The 24,224-nt window shown below is 39.5% G+C and overlaps 1 protein-coding gene across 1 annotated transcript; it reads right to left on the minus strand.

The window, feature by feature from the left end:
- Positions 1 to 864: 864 nt before the first annotated feature.
- OSGIN2 (oxidative stress induced growth inhibitor family member 2) lies at positions 865 to 21,247 on the minus strand. Its single transcript, XM_058045517.1, has 6 exons — positions 21,075 to 21,247; positions 17,982 to 18,136; positions 13,219 to 13,355; positions 11,412 to 11,603; positions 10,650 to 10,741; positions 865 to 8,680 (listed from the first exon to the last, which is right to left on the minus strand). The coding sequence occupies exons 1-6, from the start codon at positions 21,116 to 21,118 to the stop codon at positions 7,633 to 7,635; spliced, it is 1,668 nt and encodes a 555-aa protein (XP_057901500.1). The 5' UTR covers positions 21,119 to 21,247; the 3' UTR covers positions 865 to 7,632.
- Positions 21,248 to 24,224: the final 2,977 nt, after the last annotated feature.

Genomic DNA, 24,224 nt, shown 5'->3' on the forward strand with positions numbered 1-24,224 from the left:
TTGCATAAAAAGCTTAGACAGACAAACCCCCATGGCTTTAATTGTAACACCAAATTCATGTGACAAGTCCTATTCATTATTCTGAAGGCTTCCTTCCATTTTGAGTTATTTTTGTTATGATTTTCACCTCAAGACATTAGAGGAAATGTGCTTGTTGGCTTACTGGTTTCTGTTGCTGAAGTTCTGAGGTAGGTGATAAAGGACATAATTACATGATCCAATAAATTTCAATTTCCAGTAAATTACATCAGTATCTGCCTTATCCCTGCAGCTAGTGCATTAACTTCACCTGGTATTTGCTTTATGGTATGGAACATACTGTTGTAGGCTAGCCCCATTGGGCAGCTAAGCCCCAGGCAGCCACTCACACACTCCCCAGCAGGATTGGAGAATCACAGAATCAGAAAAGAGAAGGATGGAAAGCTCAAGGGTGGAGGCATTTTATAGGTAAGGCAAAGGTGGTGAGCACAAGCAAGGGCAATCAACTTTGCATCCTGCAGTTCAGAAATTCTGCTGCATGCTCTATTTTCACTGGGCAGCTTGTGCTCTCTGGTTTCAACCATTCAGTTTCTGGGAGAGCTTGTTTGGTGCTACTTTTCTTTAGAAGGTTAAAAAAAGTTCAGTAAATCCAAGAAGATATCTAAGGTTTCTTTCATCTGCCACACTCACAGTCTGCAAGTATACCCACCTTTTGACAAAGTTCTGCTCTTCACCTTAAAAATACATCTAAACATTAACTTCAGGTCTTATTTCTTACACTTTTTGTGTGTAACTGAGGTTGAGGGTTTGTTTGGGATGTTTTTCTTTTTTTGGTTACAATATTTTTATTCACGCTGCTTACAGGAAGGAGATGCACACAATATATAAACTAAATAAACTTTTTATTAGCAAGGCTCTTAACATACAGTCTTGCATTCAGCAGCTTAGCTGATGAAAACAGTTTAAAGCAGATTGAATCACTCTAGGTACTGCTAAAACTGTGGATAGGTGCTGTATCCCTGCATAAAAACCTGTTTAATTTTCAATTTACTTCACACCAATTTCAGCTGACTTCCCATTTTCTACATCAACTGGGGAAGCCACAGGTTTGGTTTTTTTTGGTGAAGACAACTGAGATATTCACACTGTTAAAGTGTGATTTCTATTTCTGTCCATTCACATCTCTGAGTCTGTCCTTTTTTTCTCCTTCCCTTAACTCCCCCATCTTCCCCAGAGCGGTGGCGGTTGTGCGTCAGGGCTGGCCTCTCCTTTGTCATTGCGCCCATTCCTATATGTGGAAACTGTGTTTGCAGTCAGCTTGAGCTCCTCCATCCAGCCACCTCCCCATCACCTTCCTCTGAAATGCCAAGTCCCTTCCTTGCCTTCATTCCTGATGTGTGATAGGCTCTATTCCACATTAAATCCTGAGACAGCAGCTGAAGCTTCTACTGTAGACCTACCTCTAACCCACTCCCCATCTTGCTCCAGCCCATGTTATACAAATGATTTCTCAGTCCATATTTTCCTGTCTCTCCCTCTCCCATAAAACTGGAGGGAGTCTTGCACCCTCTTCTCTTGCTCTTTTCCCTTTCTTGAATTAATCCTCAGCCACATTTGGCCACATCTGGTTTGACTCACAAATTCGTAAACTGATTTTTGCTTGATTTTCAAATTCCAATTGTGTTGGTGTTCTGGTATCTCCTTAGAATTCAAGACAAATGTGCCCAAAAAATTAACCCTCTCTCTTCCTTACCATTATTCCTTCCTCTTCCTCTTACAATCTTTGATTGCCATCATCATCACATTCCAGTGAGATAGTTACAGAAATGCTACACGACATCAGATATCCCTGACTAGCAACTCTCTCTACCACTTGCTTTAGCGCTCTGCCCCTACTGCTCTGCTGTAGCTTTTACTACTGCAATCTGTCAGTCATTGGTTTCAGTACCAGATCCATGCAAAACACTTCTCCCTCATTCTGAACACTGCAGCTCTCTGACTGCTTTCTCCTCTGCAGTTTGATCCTTCATTCGACTTGAGTTCCTTACTTCTCAAAATCAAAATAACTGACTTCTAGGTGACACTGTTTTTTGTCTTCAGTCTGTAATCAGTTTTCACAAATTAAGATAAAACAAGCCTAGCATGCAAACCACAGGAATATTTATCATCAAAAGAGAGGTTTTGCTCACAAGTTGCTTACAGAAAATGTTCTGTATCATAAAAATAAGTATGATGCAAGCATACTCCAGCAAAAGATGAAAACTGGCACTGCCACACAAAAAGAAATTATATTTACACATATCTCCAAGTCCAGGTGCATTGTGTGTGAGCAAACATAGGTAGATGAATACAGTCCTTTATGTAATTTCAAACTGGAATTCCAGCATACAACCAGCATAGCAGGTCTAACAGAAATGGCCAAGGTCAGAGTATTGACTCAGTAAATTGTGCCAGGGAGATGTAAGGTAGCAGGATCAGTTCTCAAACAATAACTCACTGTAGCAGCTGGTCCTAGCATCCAAACCAATGAAAAATACTCGTTTACCTAGTTAAAGGACAACCTAAAAAATGCCAGGATTCTATAGGATTTTGTGAATACATAGCAAACCTAGTTGTTAAATTTTCTTTATGCTGCCATGTAAGTCTACAGAGGGTGTCTAGGGACAGTTTATTGAAGCATCCACTGTAGGCTGGCACTTACTGCCAGTGATCTCAGAATAAAGAGAGGGAGGAGGAATGTGCAAATTAGTTACTTAGTCTTCAGAACAAGTTGTTTCCTGGTTTTGATGACTATTACTTACACCAAGATTTTAAGAGTTGGTTTATGATGCCTTGAAAGTACAAAATTATCAGTTAGAAAATTACCTAACATGCAGACAGGTATAATATGAACCCAAGTTCAAGGTATGTTTGAGCTGAAATGTTCTAGTATCTGTAGACAAAACCATCTTTAAAATAGCAATTAGATTCACTACAGCTACTAAATAACACTAGAAATGCTTTTCCCCTTGCCTATAATCCTTGTTCCTTAGACCAAATTCATCCTTGACCACACAATTCTCCATGTAATTCAAGCTTCAAAAATAAATTAAAATGAAACTCCCAGCATGCCATATTCCCAAAAATACACTCTGTTTCAGAAAAAGAGCTATTTATAACTCCTTACTTCAGGTTTGTACCCCCAATGCCCCTAACGTCACCAAAGCCTTTCTTTTTCTGTCAAAGATGCTTCAATTTCCATTCTTTCTGCTGAGTAAAATCAACTGTTATAGTTATTTCAAACAAGACTTTTCTTTCAGGTTGGGCAAGGAGAAATGGGGAAAATATTTTAGAGTGAGAGCAAGCTCCTGGCTTGCTCTCACTCTAAAATAAGAACTGAAAAATTATGACAGAACATTGTTGTTGTAATGTTCTAATAGATTATCTAAATTAGGATGTAACAGTATAAACCTTTTGGCATTTTTGGTTCCCTAACTTACTCAAAATTAAATCATTACTATATTGACAGTAATAAAATCAGCTGCCTTTAAAGCATATGTGTGCTACCTCTTCCTGTTTAGAAATGTCTGGGAGCACTGTCAGGATCCTGCTATTACAAAATATACTTGCTTGCTTCTCAGAAGTAGAAAATACGGTAGCAGAGTAACACAGCCTGATCTCTTGGCACCACATGTCGCTGATCGGGTCCTACAGCTTTGTCAGCAAAGACAATTTCTCACACACGTTACAAATCCCAGGTGGGCATTGGAGGAACAGCTCCCATGCAGAGCTCTTGTCACAGCCCCACATCCCCCCCAGGAGGGGGGACCCCCCCCATTGGCACTTCAGCACCTGTACACCTGCACTCCACACTGCACATGTTCCTCACTGCTTTCCTCCCATCACCCCTCACTCGGCATCACTTGTCAGCTGTGAAGACTCACTACAAGTTTGCAAATTTTACTCCCTTTCATTCTCTTTTAAGATCTGTCCTAAAAATGGCACTTCCTTTCAACTGGCTATGCAGGTCAGGCCTCTCTCAAAGTTGAGGCTTTAGTTTGATTTCCTCCAGCTTTGAGTAAATACTCTGAACTTCTGGCTCTAGCTTTCTTTTCAGTTCTTGAGTTGTGAGAGAAAGAAGCTATAGCCACCTCCTTCTACAAAATGAGTATTTTTCATTATGCAAACATCACTCTATGAAATTACTAAAAAGAAGTTGCCTACATCCACCAGGCCAGAAGTAAAATACAAGAATTCCCCAAGGGCTGAGGACGAGGGACCTGGAGCTGTGGGATGCACTTTGGTGTCCCTTTCTCAGTGCATAACCACTGGGGAGCCATACTCTTTTCATGCAGTCACTGGCAAGCTCAGCCTTCTAGTCCAAGAAAGCACTTTCCTGAGAGAGAGAAGAATCCAGTGGTGTTGTCACCACTCTCTCTGGATTACTTGCAGAAAGGATTGCTGTGTTTACTCACTTGGATGAAACTTAGGCTTACTCCTGTGTGGAAAAAAAATTAAGTACAATTCAGTCAGAAGAAGTACTGGAAAGAGTCAGATTGTTAGCAAAATCTAGTAGGAGAAATCTTACTCCCAGTTCAGCATCTGGACACTTGAAATACTCATAGCAATAATTTAACTAGAAGACACATTCACAGCATTAAGAGCCAAATCCAAATGTAAAAGCTGTTTTTCCACTACCCTATTAGAAAATACACAGTAAGAGTTAACACAGCTTTAAAAATTCTGTAAATCCAAATTAACTTACTTCAGCTAAAAATTATGTTCTTCCTGTCTGCATTTTCATGATAAATTTTAAGTAGGAAGTACCCTTTTAAAATACACAATGTTTAAAAGTTTATTGTTCTCAATGAAAGAAGAGCTGAAAGAAACAGTCTTCCTTCTGTAAATTATTATATTACACAAGAAATTCAAATGTTTGGGCTTTTTTTTAATCTGAGAAACAAGGTGTTTCCCCAAAAGACAACTATTCAGTGCCAACATCTAATTCACAATAAATGCAGTAGGTAAAACTATCTTAAGGTAAAGCCCGAACTTCTCTATCACCTAGTTCCTCAAAATACTAAACAGGAGAGAAACAGAAATTTCTCTCAAAATCAGAAAAGCAAAAATTAAAAAGTCTAGCTACAACTTGAAATCTAGCAATTCCTAGAAGACACAAGATGATCTTTCAGCAAACTTTGGTTGAAAAATGTATTTTTACACTGGCGTAATAGACATGACCCACTGAGTTTTCTCTGCCCAACTAGGGGGTCTCACAGGCAACTTTTTATCTCAAAAATACTGGCATGATTGATGGAAAAAAAAAAAGCAGTTAAACCTCAAGGTGCTGTAAGACTGCAGTGAAAGATACTTGAGTAAGAATAGGTCAAAGATCTCTGCTGCAAAACTGTCACTACAACACACAGCTTGTGAGTGGCTGCAGCAGCTGAAGCTCAAAAAGGGGCTGAAGGTTTTTTCCCCATTTTGCAAAATAACTGCTAAGTAAATCTCTTTTTTTGCTGGCATTTTAAATGTCTCCTGTGATTTATGAAAAAGCAGTAACATGCCATGTGTTGTATTTGGACATTAATATTGACACAAAACTGCAGGAATTTAGTCACAGTGCAAATGTATTCCCAATACCTAAACTGCAATAAAATTCTATAATCAAGTATTTAGCACTTATAACAGTTAAAATGATTAGGTATCACAGGTTTAGAATTGGTGTCTATATACAGGGTTTCTTCCAGAGAAGGCAAATTGTAGAATTGCAATTAAAATATGAAGAAAACAAGCTTAGACTTTAGTGGAATTAAAATCAGCTCAATATCAGTATAAAAAAGTATCTTAACTAGTACTGACAATGCATGGCAAAAGCCAACCATGTGGGCAATGCAGAAATTGATGGAAAAGCTCCTTTGTTTGTGTTTATGCTGTTCAGTGGCTCTAGGCTAAAATTTATTATCATTAGTAGCGTAATTTAATAAATTATTTTGGACTTCCACTGAAAATCCTTGCATCCTTTACCTTTTCAACTTCTATGTCCAAATCCTGAGTAACTTACTCAGATGCATAAAGATCTGCAGTAGCCACAGAACCCTGTAATTCAGTAGGCACAGAAAACAGGCATTTATTGAATATAGCTATCTACCATTTATGAAAGTTAAGGCAGTTGGGAAACCAGCAACCACTAGCAGTTTCACAAAGCCTAACTTCCTTTTTGAAATCTGCTGAAGTTCAATATGGAGATTTTTAATCACGCAAACAGAATACTTGAAACTAACACGACATTCTTTAACAAAAAAAAACCCAAACAGAAAAATAACACCTTTTCCATCATACTGGACCTGAATGAAAACATTTGGTAAAGAAACATTCAAGACCAATCACTTTTGTCTATTGAGAGTTCTGGGAATTCACTTTCCTAACTTAACCTCCTGACAGTAAATAACCTCATGACAGTAAATACCAGTGTGTTTAGTTGAACTAACTACTGTAAAACCCAGCAAATGATATCTAGGTCTTACATTATGGAGCGGAAAGATGAAACTTGCATTCAGAGGTAGGTACAAGTTAAGTCTTTGTCTTTCACTAAAAGCTTTAAGATTTAAAGGAACTATTGCATGTTTGTTTTGAAATTGCTTTGTTTTTTAGGTGGCTGTAAGATATAAGCCTTTCTTAAGTTTCAAAAACTGCAGGCTAAAATATTTTACTATCATGTGCTGCTCTAGAAAAAAAAAAAAAACCAGAACCCATTTTTGGTCAAATGAGAGAGTATCTATCACCCGCCCCACCTTCATCAGCAAAGTGATCCCATTCAGTCTTCCTGATCTTGGAAGCAAAAACCCCTTCATTTTCTCATGTACCTAATTTTTCAGTAGTACACTAGATATTCATGATATTGACACTGTAATAAGAGCACTTACATCAGTACTTTATTGTTTATGTTAATGCGTATTCTCAGAAATGTACATGTCACTGTAGGGAAACATCTCATGTTAGTCTGTGCACTCACCCAAGTCTAGGCATAGTGTGAAGAAACATTAATGGATTGTGTCATATCATTTAAGATTAAATGGGAATGCTTATTCTTTTATTCCAATTACCAGGATAATTTAAAACTTGTTGAGGAATACTTCTTGCTTACAGAAGTCCTTCTTATAGTAGAAACCATTTTACTAAGTGCTCATTCCAAGTATTACTGTGGCAAATAAATAAAATCCTTGTTTCAAGCAGAAGGCTCCAAATTTGCTTTGGGACAAAGAATCACTTTGTACAAACAAGCTTTCTGCTTTTAGAAGTTATTTCAATTGCATGGTAAGAGCATTCTTGTCACATTTGACACTAAAATGTAAAATCACTCTGGTAGGCATTGCCTTTCACAAACGAAGCCTGCTCTTGTAGTTGAGCAAGAGATGACAGACAGGCAGGCCAATATAAGTTAGTCTCATTTTCTGTTTATCTGGAAGCAGTTCCAGTTGAGATCAGTTGAAATAGCAGATCAATTTTTTGTATTTTTAAAGAGTGAAGTATTGTAATATCCTTTACCAAGCAATACAAGCGCAGGTAACTTGTACACAACAGAAATGTGACTGCTATCAACTTTTGCTGCCAGTGAGTTTTCTGTTAAGACTACATCTGTAATCCTGGATGTGAGAGTTTCTAATGTCTCATTTATGGTACCCCCTCACCTCCTCCATCCCCACTTTCAATCAATTCATGTTTCTTCTTCTGTCTTATTGCCAAGCATCGTGCAATGCCCAGTGCACCTCCTTTTAAAAACCGTACAAAGTTGTCTCCCACCAGAGGCCCTAAAGCAAAGAGGTTGGCTTCTTTAGTGCACTCGTACGTGTACGGATCAATCTCTATAGGATTCCCCTTGCATGTGATGGGCTGATTAGAGTGATGACCTATGCTATGTCCTTGGTCCTTTAAAAAGAAAAGATTTGGGTGAGAACCTATCAGAACTAAGGCTACAGAAAACTTCAAAATTTTCTTCAGTCCGGAGGCACTCTGAAGAACACATTTCATCTCAGGCTTGAAGGAAAGTACGTTGTGTTCAGGGAAACTAGTGTAAGCAGAATGTTGGTTAGAGTCCACGGTATGGGACTGAGTACACATCATGTGATAGACCTTATGGTATTCAGGGTAAAGCTTTTTAGGCAACTGTTTGAAAATCAGGCTTGTATCGGTAACTCTTCTACGAAACACATGGACTACGGGGATGTTGTTGTTATAGGCACATAGCACTGCATCAGCTGCTGTTAGTCCAGCACCCACAATCAACACAGGGTCTGCCTTCCCACGTAACTTTCCTTTGCTGATTGCGGCTCCGAAGTCAGACATGGAATGGAGGACAAAAGGAAAGTCTTCTCCTTCAACTTGCAGTCGGCCAGGAGAATCAAAGGTTCCAGTTGCAAGAGCCACATTCTCAGCAAAGAGGCAGAAGGGCACATGAGAGCCATCTGTTGCTCGCTGATAACCTCTGACTTCCCAGTTTCTCTTAACAAGTGATTTCTGTCCATCTTCCATTTCCAAATGCTGTGTTGAAATATCTTCATTTTGGTGACTCCTACCTTCATCATCCTTTTCTCGGTAAAGCCTGGACACTGATGTTATATAAACATTGTCTCTGAAATTCTTTTGGAGGCCCATGACTTTAACATAGTGTTTATAATAACAAGCTATTTCCTCTGGCATTACTCGATCAGTCTTTATATTTCTGAAAGAAAATTGAATGGTTCTGGTTAAAAAATAGACCTTATTGGTAATTTGAATATCAGACATGCTATACCACATGACAGGTCAAGTTTATGAGGACTGAATCTGCTCAGTGTAAATGACACTGAGTTCAGCATCTTTAAAGGCATTTGACTTATTTGTTCTCTTGTTTCCTGATACACAGGACGAGCTAACTTTTTAAATACAGTTTTAAGTGCTTATACAACATAAATTGCTATGGTGATTAAGAAATTAGGTGTAACAAAGCTCTGGAGTATCATAGCAGCTCCATATGGAAGTGTTTTACAAAGTTTAATATCACAACTATCAACAATACAGTAGTGGCTAAACTTGTACCCCATGAGAATACACTTACTAACTATCTAAATAATTAAATGTCATAGTTAAGTGCTAATTTTGAAACTCTAGGTTCAATATGTTACTGGAACCAAGCAGTCATTATACTTTACAAAAGACCTCTCCCTTGGGTACGGTTAAGTTCACTAAGTATCAAATGAAGTAGTTCCATGTCACATGAATGAGCAAAGCAAACATGACACAGAGCGTTAATGCAACTATGTAAACAGGATTGTGAGGTTCAAGTGTTCAATAAAAACCATTTATGCACTGCAACCCTGCTATTACATCTGTGCTTTTCTCATGATTATTGCAGTATCATTTATAGGAAAAATAGCTGACAGTGTAATTATTTGGAACAGTTGCATGAATTTTGCTGCTTCGTTAGAAGTAAGCTCTAGGAAAAGGGCAAAACAAACTGTAGTGAACATCAGGATTGCCACTAAATTACACTTAAAATCATATTTACAAGTAATCAGGCTACTCATTTTCTTGGACTAACAATATAATAGCACATGTTCTTTTAAATGCTCAGGTTACTACTCTGGAAATCCTCATGAGATATTTATAGGAAGAGAATAATGTGACAGTGTGACACCTCTTGCAAGGAAACTTAGGAAACTATTCTACATAACTAGAATTTTACATCATCATCAATCCTTTTAAATAAGCTTGTTTAATTGTAGTATAACAGGTCAGCATTCCTGGTTTTAGCATTGTTGAAAACTATAATACATAGATTCAGATAATAAGCAGCTTATGGGATTTCAGTTAGGCAAGGAGGCAAGATTGCTGTGGTTATCTAAGAAAAGGATTAAAGAACAAAGCTAGAGTTTCCTCACTTCAAGTGTAGTCCTGAAATGAATAATAGTCTGCCCTTAAAGACATATGCTCAAGTAACTGTACTTCTTCTATTCCCATCCATGGTACAAAACCAACTTCCTTTAATTTTGGTAGAACAAAGTTAAAAAAATTAAAATTTTAGTAAAAGGTCATGTAGAGTGTTCCTAGATTCATCTGCTGACACAGACCTTTACAAACTGAAGTAAAACCAGTGAGCTTGAACATGCTTAACTTTTCTTCTCAAGTTTTTTCAAGAAACTTATTGCTACAAGTTAACACAGAAATAGTGAATTATTCTCTTAAAATTAAAATTTATAGATTTCAGATGTTGCAGCTTTGCCTGTAAAAGCAAATGCTGAAATATATAACTTCCTGAATTGCAAGAAAGCTGGTGTGCACAGCAACTTCAGCTGCATGGGTGTTGAAAGAGGAACTTGCAATACCTCCTTCAGTGGATATGAAATTCTTTCCTCCATCTTCCCTCAGCTCTGATCAGAACTGCTTTCAGCAAGTGCCTCTTTCTGAAATGCTGCTGGAACACACTGCTGCCTGTACATTTGCTTTCAGGGCACTCACCAGCAACTATTCTGCCTGACCATTGTTCGGTTTATTGCATCAGAATACACACAGCAGAAGAATTTCCAGTACCATCAAACAATTTAATAAACTAAACAAGAAGCCCTCCTGTGAACAGTGAAGCCTGAATATTTTCCAGTTATCTGGATTTTATGGCCATTAGGATTCCCAAGTAGATTCTGCAGTATCTTTACCTGCGTTTGCTAGCTGCCCACTCCTTAAAGCTGAGGCCAGGCAATTCCATCCAGTCTCCAAAACTGATGGTTAGCATAGAGCCCTCCATGGACTATGGAGAAAAATGAAGATGCATGATCAGACACATTTCAAATTCAAATCTCAATTCAAATGTAAAATGTAAATTAAAAAAAAAAATTCAAATGTAAAAAGCAGTGAAGCTCTTCTCATTGTACTAATTTAGGGCAACAAAATACCAGAATACAGCATAAAACCAGGACATTAAATGAAGAACTGAAGAACTATTTCTGTGTTACACTTAGATAATAAGCAACCACATGAGCTAGTAAAGGCAAAGAGAGAGCATATGAAAGGAAAACTAAAAGAAAGTTATTTGAACTACAAAAGAGGAAGGAAACACAAAACATGTGAAAGCAGCATCATATAAAGACACCAAAATGTAAGACTGTGTATAAAAGCACCTGGAAACAATGCAGACAAGAAAGAAAAATTATAGAAAATACTCTTCATTATAATCCATTAAATGTGAACTAACAAAAAACCTGGTAATATAAGACAGCACTCACAGTCACAAACACCCAAGTAAAGGCAACTTCTTCCTTCCTTTCTCATATCCCCCACTTACCTGGGCTTTGCTAAGGAGCAGCTGAAACTGCAACTGGCACTACCATTTAAAACAGCTCTAGAGTAAGGCAGTAAGAAAGATCCCAAAACATAAAGTTATCAAGTTACTCTAGGAGCGAGATGAAACTTTTACTCACATGCCAGGCCCCTCCAGGTGGTCCTTTTCCAAGCACTATGTGGGGAATGTAATGATGCTGTTCCAACTTCCAGTGCAGAACAGGCGGGTAGTCATAGCCAAAGTCAGCGTCCGGGTGAAGCAAGGTATCAAAAAGCACTGCAACTGGGTTTGAGGAGCGTCCTTCCAGCCCTTCTGACAGGTACTCCAGATCCTGAAGGATGACAAATTTTAAACTTTTCATGTTCATCATGCTACTCTGATGTGCAGAAGTTGAATTGCAGCAGAAAACACAACTCAAACTACATTTCAGGTAAAGGTTATTTAATGTAGAGATTCAATCAAAACACTTTTCAGAAATAACTGCTATGATTCAGTTCTTTGTAACTCTGAATAGTACATCTCACTCATTTTAAAATTACATGTTAATAGCAGTAATTCTGGGGCAAGTCAGTATTTGGAGAACAAAGAAGTATGTGGACAAACAGAGATCAGAGCAACTTAGTAACATCTATATTTATATACAACAGACTTCTTTTAACAAAGGACTGATAATATTTCTAGAAGTCCCATTTTGATAAAGCAAAATTGGAATCTAAAAACATTAAGCTTTAAACATCAAGTAGAAAAGGCTCTTTTGACAGCTCTTAGCTTGTTCGAAACTAACTGTATTATATCTTAAAATAATGAAGATAAAATTACCATTTATTTTTAAAAAGTAAAACTAGGATTATTTTACACACCAGTTAACATTGAGAAAAATTTCTAGAACTTTGTAAAGTTCACATTTCAGATCTATTAACCAGTCTTGTTCTAATAATTGCAAAAATTATACAATGGCAAATATTTAAAGAGAAAATAGAGATTTGAAGAAAGAACTGGACATAAGACCAATTTTTGCCGACAAAGTCAGTATAGTTTAGCCTCCTAATTAGTCAAAATATTAGGGGGTTGGGAGAAGATGAAGTACATGAAACATCTGTAGCCAAAACTTAGGCAACTTACTCTCCTGCAAAAGAAAAAGCCCTTGAGACCTAGGGTAAACATCACATGCAAATAGCACAGTACTGAAACAAAAATGCCCTCCAAAATCCAAAGCCAAACAAACTCCTATTTACTCTCTACAAATATAAATCCATGTTTGTATTTCAAATAAATTAGTCACAAAGGCAACACAGTGATAACATTGTCAGTAATCCATCAGGAGTACAATGAGGTGAGTGGAAAACAGTGTTAAGATGGCAAACCAATGGACAAGTGGAAAGAAAAATGCTGGAGAAGATTTAACTAATCAAATCAGACAGAAAAATTGGACATGTACATGGGTAGCAACAAAAGCACAAGGGCAACTGTCAATACAACACAAACACTGAAAGATGCATATTGTTGCAAAAAGAAAAATGGATTGTATTTATAGAGGATATATGTGCCCAATACAACTAAAAATGAAATCTTAGTAAGAATTGTAGTATTTAAGAATATTTTAACTTGAACTACATGTAGTTTATGTATGTTAGTAGCACGTGTTCCTTGGTGATAGTGCCCAAACATCCCACACACAACAACTGGAATTCCTGCATCAGCCACTGACCAAGTCACACTTTTTAGACACTCCTGGCAAGAAGTAAGAACACAACAAAAAGCAGTAAAACCAAAAGACACCACAAACTAAAAGCCTTCAAGAGCCACAAACAACACTACACAGCCCAGGTTTGGATCTAATGGCCATGAATTGACTCTATTTAATTAACAGAATAACAAAATAACTTATTAATGCACTATTGCTTGCAATAGGAAAAGAGCTAGACAAGAATGCAACCAAAGCTTACTTGGTCAACAATGGAAAGATGTCGAGCTTCTTCTAACTTTGTATGTAGAATGGGGTTTGGGTGTATAGCCTCAGGAGACAAATATGGCCTGTATCCAGAGAGCAGGTAAGAAAGGCAAATTCCTGAAGGTCCATTTCCTATTAAAGAAAAAATTTACTGCTTAAGTAAAAATGTTTATCATCTACAGTTGTTAATCACTAAATATACAGCAACAAAACAATACTGAAGTAGTATAATGCCAGATTGTCTTGATTTCAAAGCAGCTTATAAACTTTGCAGTAAAATAGAGCTTTTTATAGGACCATCCTCCAAATACACAGAGCAAAGTTTTTTTTCAGTTAAAGAGAAACAAATGTGTGACTTTTACACCAGGAAGCAAAATGCATATAAAGAATTTCCCTAATTTACTATGTCAAACTCACTACTGTGTGAAAATGGCCTGACAGATAATGGTCTGTCAGCCACAGTGATAGCTGAATATTACTGTCATCTTACAACTTTGCATTCCCACAGGCACTGTACAACAGAGAGCAGAAAGACAATCTGCTGAAGAGATTATATTCTCTTCAGGTCTGTCCATAAAATAAAGGGAAGACAAGCAGAAAGCTTAAGACTGAAAGTTAGAATAGAAGTTACAGACACTGCAAAACAGCAACATAAAAGCTAAGTGACCACAGGCCTCCTGTGGGTAAGTGGAGGAGAACGTGAAACTCATGTAAGTCCACATTCATTGTTCAGGAAGAGTATCAAGTCAAACACCTTTACCAGCTTTGTAGCATTTTCAATTTTAATAGACAATTATTTTAAAAATGTTATTAAAAGTATGAGATAGATGGGACCAAAACATTACCATAAGGTAAACATTTCTATTTATCTGACAGTACTAAACAAAGTAGGGGACCATATTTATCACATGCAAATACAGAAGTAACACTCATGTTGCAAAGTCAGACATCAAAAGTTACAGAAAGTGAAATCAGAAAAGTATGTGCTATGATACAAAATTTGAATATGTGGTATGTGTTGTTATTTCTATAGCTTCTCTTACTCATTAACTGAATGAAAAGCACAGTGTTCTCCTAATGAGCCACTTGTCAGTACTTTGTCTTTGTTTGGACACATGGTATTTAGCACACACTGCAAATTCTGGGTTTAAGTTACTAATTCATTCATACTTTAATATAGCAGGCATTGTTCGATATTTATTCTTACTTCATCTCTTGATGTCAAGAATTCACAGGTCATTTACTCTTCCCCATCACCTTTGCACATACAATTTTAACAATCCCATTTCTCCAATGCCTGTCTCTTCTCCCTTTCCTGATTCCTCAGTCCTAAATCCCCCATTACTTCGCTGAGGCCCTGTTCATTCCCAGTTTCTTCATACACTGGATCTCTTTTTCCTCTTTCACCAGGCTGTACTCACCTGGTCCCCAGGGGCAGAATATCCCATACTTTATTACAATGCTGTGCATAGACTGGTCACAGCCACAGGCTACAGGAAATCATCTAAAGAATCTAAAGACAGTGAAAAACTTCTTCCTTACTCTCACACTGTTCTGCCCTCCCACAAACAGATCAACATAAGATAGCTGGATGTGATTCAGTCCAGGAATTTAAAGCTTAAAGAAGATTCAAACATCTACTGTCACCCATTTGCCATGAGATAGATGTAAGAGAGAACTGTAGCAATACAGAGAAACTATCCATAACAAAATCAAATGAATTTATGAAAACACTTTAATCACAGTGGTTCACATGCATTTCAATGATTGAGTAAATTCTTAACTGTTTTTAGAATTATAACTTGAATGCAGTAAAGATTTTTTTAATGTTTTTACAATTGCACAGCTAACTTTATTTTCCCACTGGGATATAAAAAAAGCTCATCCACAACGGAAAGAAGAAAATGTGTGCCATAGCCAAAGATGCCATGCTAAAGAGCATTCCTACTGGATAAGGCTACAAGAAGGAAATGGTTAACAAATGTCACCCAAACAAAGACTGGCAAGGCCCAAGGAAATTACTGAGGATGGGATGGATGGGTTATGTCTAGGGCTTAAAGGGATCACTTCATAAGGATCCATCCTCACACCACTGCCAAGTTCAACCAGCCTCACTTCTTTCTGAATGGAAATTTGTTGAGATCAAGTCCAGCAGTGTGCCCTGATGGCCAAGGGCATCCTGGCCTGTATCAGGAGCAGTGTGGCCAGCAGGAGCAGGGAGGTCATTCTTCCCCTGTACTGGCACTGGTGGGGCTGCACCTTGAGTGCTGTGTCCAGCTCTGGCCCCTCAGTTTGGAAGGACGTTGAGAAGCTTGAGCGTGTCCAGAGGCAGCAACGAGGCTGCTGAGGGGCTTGGAACACAAACCCTGTGAGGAACGACTGAGGGGGCTGGGGGTGTTCAGCCTGGAGAAAAGAAGACTCAGGGGTGAACTTATCACTCTCCACAACTCCCTGAAAGGTGGCTGCAGTCAGGTGGGGATTGGTCTGTTTCACCAGGCAGAACCAGAGGACACAGTCTAAAGCTGCACCAAGGGAAATTTATGTTGGATACTAGCGAAAAGTGATATTATGGAAACAGAGATAAAATACTGGGATGGCCAACCCAGGGAGGTGTTGGAGTCACCATCCCAGGATGTGCTTAAAAAAAGACTGGATGTGGCACTCAGTGCCATGATTTAGTTGAGGTGTTGGGGCATGGGTTGGACTCAATGATCTGGAAGGTCTCTTCCGAACTAGTCATTCTGTGATGTTAAGGTGAATTACTGTCACTGAGTTCCCTGAACTTTTCTGGGACCATCCAGAGAGCTGATCCAAACCTAGCTCCTATTCTTTAAGCAGACTGAATCCAAGGGAAAGGAAATCCCTTGAGGATATGCTGTTAAGAACAAACAGAGTTAATGTTCAACTGCAAGGTCTGCAATTAGACTTGCTATGGTTTTCTCAGAAATTCTTGGGAAAAAGAGAAAAAAATATTTTTGAAATGACCAATTTTGTTTTTTATTTACACATGGTACCTCTGATAAGACCTCTGACTGCAATCAGGAGATACTACTATTACACAAAGTTTAGTTGTACAATGATATAATCAGAAACCTCATGGCCCTGTTAATTTAAGAAGTAGTTAGAACTTTGTTTGAATATCAGCAAAATCTTCTCTTGATCAACAGCAAACTGTAGTACAATCACCTTTACACTATGTGTCTAAATTTAAAGCAAACATTCATCTTCAGGTATCATAACAGCCTTGTTATTTGGTTAGGAAGTGACAACATTCCACATAGTAATGATCAAAACTGGTGCAGAAGATGAAAATGTTTAGCACAGAACACGTTCTAAACTTAAGAGTTTCAGCATGAAATTGTTGAACCCTGAAGAATGTATCTGCTTCTTCCCAACACAGGTACTGCACAGAAGTTATTAAGTCACTAGAGAGTGTGTTCATACATGGGGGGGCAGGGGGGATGACAATTATTTTCAGACTCCTCTACTACATTATCAAATCATTTTAGATCCCTTTGAAGGCTTCAGTGATTATAGGCTGTCAGTGGAGAAGATCAGCTTGCAAGGTGTCTCACATATATCTGTGAGGAAGCACTTGAATGATGGAGAAGTGGTCAAGGCAGCTGTGTTTGGTGTCAGCACTTAGAAAGGTGCTCTAGACAAACCAAGTATTGAGCACAGGTATTTGCATAATGTATATTTGCAAAACTAAACAGTGGAAACTGAATTATAAACCATATGACAAACCTATATTAAGGCTGACAAAATGCCAGGACACCGTTCTCTTCAACTGTCATGCAGAATTCATCAAGTCATTCATGTCTGTCACACACACCTCAGTCTGCTCCATGGGCACTATTTTAAACTATCATAAAGAGAGCTTTGAGAATAGGCACTGTGCAAACAGAAGTCTTTGAATTTGTGGAGACACTGTGAACACAATTATATTGCAACATCAATCTCCAAAATCTTTGCTTCTTTACAGGTAGGTACTTGCTCTAGTCCCAACAGCTTTGGACTAGATTATTGAAAACCTTCTTTACTTCAAATCTTTTCTTTATCTGCTCATGAAGTCATGGCAAGAATGAGCTGGTGACCAGCTGCTGTTGAAAAACCTTGGCCCAATACACTTAACGCTGGCACTCCCAATTAAGTAGTGTACCTATGGAGCCTCCTCCCTCTGTTACCCTGTCATTTTACAAGTACAAGCCCTTAAGTGTTCAATCAAGACTACAATTTATTATTTTAAACTAGCTGAATTGAGCTGGATTCATTTTGGAAAAGATAGGAGAATATTTAGATATTAGTGATTGATGCAACAGAGAAAAAGGCAAATAATGAGAGGTTAGCACCTAACCAACACAGAGCACACATTATGTTTTTCACTCTTCCACATGACCCCACAGGTTGCTACTGGTGTACCATTGACAACCTCCATGCATACAGAAATAGACACATCACATTAATCAAAACCTATGTTATCAACACTAGAATCAATACAGTTCTTCTGTTAATACTCCCATATCTGCTGCTAAATAACACAGCTGATTTTTAAAAAGCACAATTCAAATTCAAATATACTCCAGCAAGTCCCTTAACATAATATAATTCTACTGTTGTTAATTATAACAACTGTATTACTCTAATAAGATCTTCACTGTAAGGGTTCTAAGCATTAGTTATTTATTGAGAAATTATTTCATGCAGCAGGTCAATAAAGGCAATGGCAGTGAATCTTTAAAAAGGGAAAAAACTCACCTATTATTACTACAGGCAGGGTAAGAAGGGAGTCCCCAGGCAGAACAGTTTCTTCAATTAAAGGCATTCTTTTAATCTTCCTCCCAAGGCTGTCACCAAAGTACTGAACAAAGGAATTCAAAAGCTGTCCTTCGGTTTCAGTGCCGCTGTAAGTTCTAATTAAGAAGGACAGATGGGAGAAAACTAAAATGAAACAGTGAACTGTTGGCAGAACAGTCTCTTCAAAAATAGTCACTTTTGATGTTTTACTTTAAAAGCTACGAAACTGGTGAAATTGAGACCAAAACAGATATGTTTTACCCAATCTACACAATTTTACTCTTCAGCACAGCTTTTCTAACAGAAGATTTTTTAAAACTACTTACTCCTAGCAAGTCTACAGAAGGATAACAAAAAAGCACAGATGGCTCTGCAGAAGTGCAGATTTCTAATCTCAGTTTATACAAAGCCAAAGTAGAGCCACAAGCATTATTTTGATCCCACACACAGTAGAACTCATTCCTCATTATCCTTATCAAATCAGGAGATACACACTGCCTAGCCAATTAACAACATTAAGGCCAGACAAAGCCTGAGGGAGCAGCTAAGGCACAACAGCAGCGTTCATGTCCCTTCCTGCTGCCTGAGCAGCACACAGGACTTCACCTCAACAAATTTCCATCCAGAGAGAAGTGAGGCTGGTGTGAGGATGGATCCTTGTGAAGTAATCCCTTTAAGCCCTAGACATAACCCATCCTATCACCATTAAAAGTTTTTACAGAAGGAATTGCCATGTAGTCAGGTCAGCTCCTGCACAGCAGACTGCTTTCACCACTGGCCATTTTTCTAGATTTTTTAGTTCTTCCTCTGAAAAATACACTTAAGTTTCTCTTGTAACTCTTCACCATGTAGACGTGCTTCTAGAATACAAAGACTTGTTTTATAACATTTTCTATTTAATGATTTAGGAGTCCTTTCTGAAACCTTTCCAGGTCATTGAAGCAGCATACAAACTATCAGTCTAGCTAGAAAGAAAGAGTCAAATTAAAACAGTCTGTTACTGTAGTTATTTTGTCAAGTCTTTTGCAAAGTAAGGACAACAAATTTTTAATCAAAAATATCTGTATCAACAAGGGGATATTTTTAAGAAAAATTTCTAAAAAAATTTCTAAACATGGTAATTATCAATAATAAATAAAAGTACTCTTATCAATTTCCTAAGACTTTGCATATCTTAAAGCTATTCTAGCCTTTCAGCAATTATTTTCTACACAGGATCAAAACTGTAAGACGCTGATCCAATTCCCAGGGCCTTCAAGAAGCCAGTGCCATGTACTGCCTCAACTCCCACAGCACCCAAGATTCTGTTTCAAAAGCCCTTCCTCGGTGGGGAAGTCTGAAGTAAACTGGAGACAAAGCCGTGCAGTAACAACAGCAGTAGCACAATCTGTAACACATCTCTCTGATGGCATTGTTAAAAAGGGTGGGGAGGTATTCTGAGGTTGCATTTATTTTGGAAAGTACTTCATATCACTATTCCCTGCAGAACAACAGAAAAAAAAAAAGCAAAAAAAAAGCAAATTACTTGCTTATTGTTTGATTACAGCTGCACATTAGCTCTTGCAGACACCTAATATCCAAACAGCATGAGTTAGATGAAGACAAGGAGTCAGAGAGGGGCTATCTAATAATCATACTGATTTTTTCACCTCTGCTTTTAGAAAGGAGCAGGTAGACTGTTTTATTTTCCAGCCTTTGCTCAAAGTTGACAAAGTCAATAGTACCTTATGTTTTGCAAAAGACAGGCTTAAGGGGAGCACGCATGCTTTAGTGTGGCTTCACTATACTTGCTGTGCTTGATGTATCATAAAACCGAAAGAAACATTTCAAAACTTCTTTTAAGAGATATATGCACAATGCAATAGGCTACAGAAGAATCTTTTAACAATAAAAATGTTGCTTCTATGCAGCTTAGTTTATGACAAATTACCAAAATGGTGATTTTGCACAGGAACATCTGCACACAATGTGCAGTTTCTTGCAGTACCTTTGCACCGAATACCTGCACAAAATGCAGTCCACACGAAGGAGTGTTGTCAGCAGCATGTTCTTCCTTTGCAAGAACATCATACCAGAACCTAGCAAGATCTGAAGTCAGGGGCCACCACCTTCCTAACCTCTGAGCAGCACTGAAAGCCACCAAGCACCAGCAGCTTTCATCTCGATAAAACTCAGTAGACAGCTTTGCAGTGGTGGGGATTTGGCACAATCATCTACGGCTCTAGTCCTGCAGACATGCAAGCGGGCACAAGATGAGTCAGTTCCAACACTAGAGCCTAATTTATCTTATACTGGTCACTCAAAGAACCTGGGGAATTACATTCTGTCAATAGGCAGATTCTAAACATATGCAAAAATGTGCCTTCACGGTTTTGCCTTTTTTTCTTAACCCATTAAGAGAAAAAATGCAACATACACATAACAGTTTTTCTCCCATTTGAAAAAGCTATTGATAATAATTTGTTAACAACTCGTAATTTGTTGCAGGTTATTAAAATAAATGGTACCTTTCCCAGGTAGCTGTTTTGAAAGATGCTAGAATAGACTGCGTACTTTCAGGAAAAAAAAGAAAAAAAAAAAAAAAGAAAAAAAAAAAAAAAAGAAACGGACTGTGGTGGGCAGTTAATAGAAAACTCGTTACATAAAAGGAATCTGAATTTGGTCTCAACCTGACACTTCGAGAAGCGAATTCACCACTGCCAGACTGTTGGATTTCGTTCAGGTACGCGGGCGGAGCGGAGCCCCTGGGGGCCGGCATGCCGGGCGGTGCAGCGCTGCGAGCCCGGAGCGACACCGAGCATCAGCGGCCGCGGGCAGCCCCCGGCCCGGCTGCGCCTCGCCGCTGCCCAAGGTCACGACGCGCCCGCCCCGGCCCCGCCGCCGCCGCCATCCCTTGCTCGGCGGAGCTGTGCGGGGCCGGCAGCGCCGCGCTCGCCGCCGCAGCCCCGCGGAGGCCGCAGCCCCGCCGGTGTCCCCGTCCTGCCCGCACCGCCGCCGCCCGCCGCCCCGCGGCCCGGCTCCGCGGCGCCCCACCGCCCCCCGCCGCCGCCTCACCTGAAGTGACCGGCCAGGGAGCAGCGGCAGCACCACACGGGCATGGGGAGCGCCGCCGGGGCCCAGCGATGAGGCTGCGGGGGGACACCGCGCGCCGGCTCCCGCTCCGCCTCCTGCCGCCGCCACAGTGGGACCCGCACCGCGCGGTCCCTCCTCCTCCTCCTCCCCGCTCACATGCGGCACCGGGTCACACGCGGGAGGAGGAGCCGCCGCCAGCACCGGCAGGGAGGAGGGACGAGCGGGGTGAGCAGAAAGGAGAGGAGAGGGAGCGGAGGGGAGGGGAGCGGGGAGGAGAGTGCCGCTTCCCCCTGCCGCCGCTGCCGCGGCCCCGCTCCCGCAGGAGGATGCGAACTGCGCTGCCTCCCCCGGGGAGGGCGGGCAGCCCCGGCCCGGCTCGGCACGGGCAGCCCCGGCCCGGCTCGGGCAGCCCCGGCCCGGCTCGGGCGCAGCGTCGGCGGAAGGCGGCGCAGCGGAGCGAGGCGGCCCCGCGGCCCCGTGAGGGGGCTGCCGTTCCTGAGGGGACTCGCACCTCAGGGAGGGTCCCGGCCCGCAGCGTCCTGCTGTGCCCCATCGGGTTTCTCGAGAGACGCGCATGAAGGAGTTGACAGAAATCAAACAACTAAAAAATTTACGGCTCACCTTTTGACTAACAGCCACCTATTCGGGACAATATATGCTTCATATATGATTTGTTAATAGCTTCGAATGTGTCTTCTCATAAATATTTTGCAGGAATAAATATTTTGCTTATCTGCAGAGAAAGCATTCCTTCCCTAGTCACACCCATCTCAGTGACTGGGGTTGGTAGGAGCTCAGGAGGTCTTACAGGCCAACCCCTGCCCAGGCAGGGCCAGCCTGAGCCAGCTGCCCGAAACCAAGGCCAGATGAGTTTTGAGTATCTCCAAGGATGGAAAATTCATGACCTGCCTGAGCAACCTGCTCAGGTGTTTGACCACTCTGACAATGAAAACGTGTTTCCTTATGTTCACGTGGATTTTCTTGTCTTTCAGTTTGTGCCCATTGACTCGCATCCTTTCCCAGGGAACCACTGAGTTCCCTCCCATTTTCTGATTAGGTCTTCATTTCCCTCCCATTTATGGATTAACCAACCCTTCTCTTCCATAGGCTAAACAGTCTCAGCTTTCCAAGCCTCTGCTCATGTAGTCAGTCTGCTGTCTGAGACACCAATGTCTTACACTGCTTTTCTCTCTCAAAGTCTACCAAACAATGAGAGTGAATGACAATAAATCTATGATTGTTAATTAAACAATTACAGCCTTCTGCACAGAGTTAATGTGTTAATTAGATATTTCTTCAGTGTGAATCTGTTCTATAAATATACAATACCAAGATCTTACAAAGCTGTGGAGTTGCTGTGTCTGAAGTAACTGTTGGCAGCTGACAGTCCTAGTTCACCTAAGGTTGCTCATTCAACACTGTCATGTCTGTAGCCAGAGAATATTTACTGTTTAATAGTCATTATTAACTATTAAATTGAATATTTATGATTTAATAGTCATTATGTCTGGCTCCAGTACAAAGGATGACTTTATTAGATATGAGCTCTGTAAAAGCTTAAGGTAAAAGAACACAGGAGCTGAGCTGTACCACTGAGTAAATACAGAATATTGATATAAAATCTAGATTTTGAAAGGATGAAACATATTCAGTTAAACACATTGTTCTTCAAGTTCAGCACCAGGTCTAATATGTCTTTAGACCAGAATTAACAACATGAAGCTGCATTTAGCTTGCTCTGTCCTCAAAAATACTGCCTTTAGTCCAGGAAACTATGTGAATGATTTGTTTGTTGACCATATAACTCATACTATTTGGATAGTCATACTGTTTTATTAAGGTTGTGTTCTGCTTTTCAATGAGTTGCAGAAAACTACTGCAGAACTTGAAAAAATACTATTTTTATTCCACATAAAAGTTTGCTCATAGTCAGGACAACCTCCTCCCAGATACAGAACTCCATGTCTTCAGGACCTCACATTTCAAGGAAGCTAGCCATAACCAAGCAAAAGCTTTTGGGGTTTCACCAGTTACTTGGTGGCAGCATCAGATGACATTGACTTCAAAATCAATGTATTAAGGATGTATTTGGCTTTAAGTACCACCCTTATTTCCTCCCATAAACAAATCTGGCTATCTAGAATATAACATGGAATTTCAGCTACACTAGTCCTATTATTAGTTTGTGCTATCTTTATGTGTATACACTTGAGAAGGAAGGCAAACACATCTGTGTCCATGTCTAAGATCAGGACATGTCTTCCCCCAGGTTTCACATTTAAAATTAAAAGATTATATTAGACCTTATGCTTCTGATATAAAGAGGTGGTTTGAAAAAAGTGCTAGTGGGGTCTCCCTGGAAATTATGTTCTGCATGGATGTCCTGATTTTCAATTAATTATGTTTCTCCCAGAAGTAAAATTTTCTGTTCCCTTTAAATTCTACATGTTAACTTGGATTTTTCAAATGTCTTAGTTTTGTGGTTGGGATTTATTTAAATTCCATATCTCAGAATAAAATGTATTTTCTTTAGATGTACCTTTGTATTAGTTCTTTTCACTAATGTTGGAACAAGTGGGAAGAGAGTAAAATATATCAAGCCACAGCAAACATTTCCTCACATTTTAAAGAGATCTGTTTTTCCTTTTGAGTTTATTTTTGGAAAGAGATTTGGGTAGCTATTGGCTGTTAGCTTTATTCCAAATCTTTACATTTTAAATCATGCTAGCCAATTAGCTAATTTAAATCTCCTTTCTTTTGCTAACACTCACTATACTAATTTAGGTAATAAAATTGTACATTTGTTCAAGAATATTCTTTTTTCAATATCAATTTAATTTGAAAATATTTTCCCCCAAGTATTCAGGAAGTCATTATCTCAACTATTGATGTTGGAAAATGCATTAAACAGCTCTTTGTTAAGCACGGGGATATTTTTAACAAAACTTGTAGCTTTACCTGATCAACTGACTGGGAACTAAATATGTTTAGTACTTGATGCTGCAGAATTCTTAAAAATCTTGCCTGTGGTGGGAGCATCAGAAGAGAAGGCTGTTGCCTCAAATCAGGACACACAGTATGGGAAAAAAGCACTTCATGCTCTTCTGTAGAAGTGACATGGTCAGTGAGTGG

Source organism: Melospiza georgiana, chromosome 1 (assembly GCF_028018845.1).
Source record: "Melospiza georgiana isolate bMelGeo1 chromosome 1, bMelGeo1.pri, whole genome shotgun sequence".
Taxonomy (NCBI): Eukaryota; Metazoa; Chordata; class Aves; order Passeriformes; family Passerellidae; genus Melospiza; species Melospiza georgiana.

Bases quoted from the DNA above. Each gene is read 5' to 3' on its own strand.
- OSGIN2 (XM_058045517.1), bottom strand. From the start codon at position 21,118: ATGCCCGTGTGGTGCTGCCGCTGCTCCCTGGCCGGTCACTTCAG. The intron at 18,137-21,074 runs GTGAGGCGGCGG...CTTCTTAATTAG, and splicing joins TCCCTGGCCGGTCACTTCAG to AACTTACAGCGGCACTGAAA. The intron at 11,604-13,218 runs GTAAGCTTTGGT...GTCATCCTTCAG, and splicing joins ATCTTTCCATTGTTGACCAA to GATCTGGAGTACCTGTCAGA.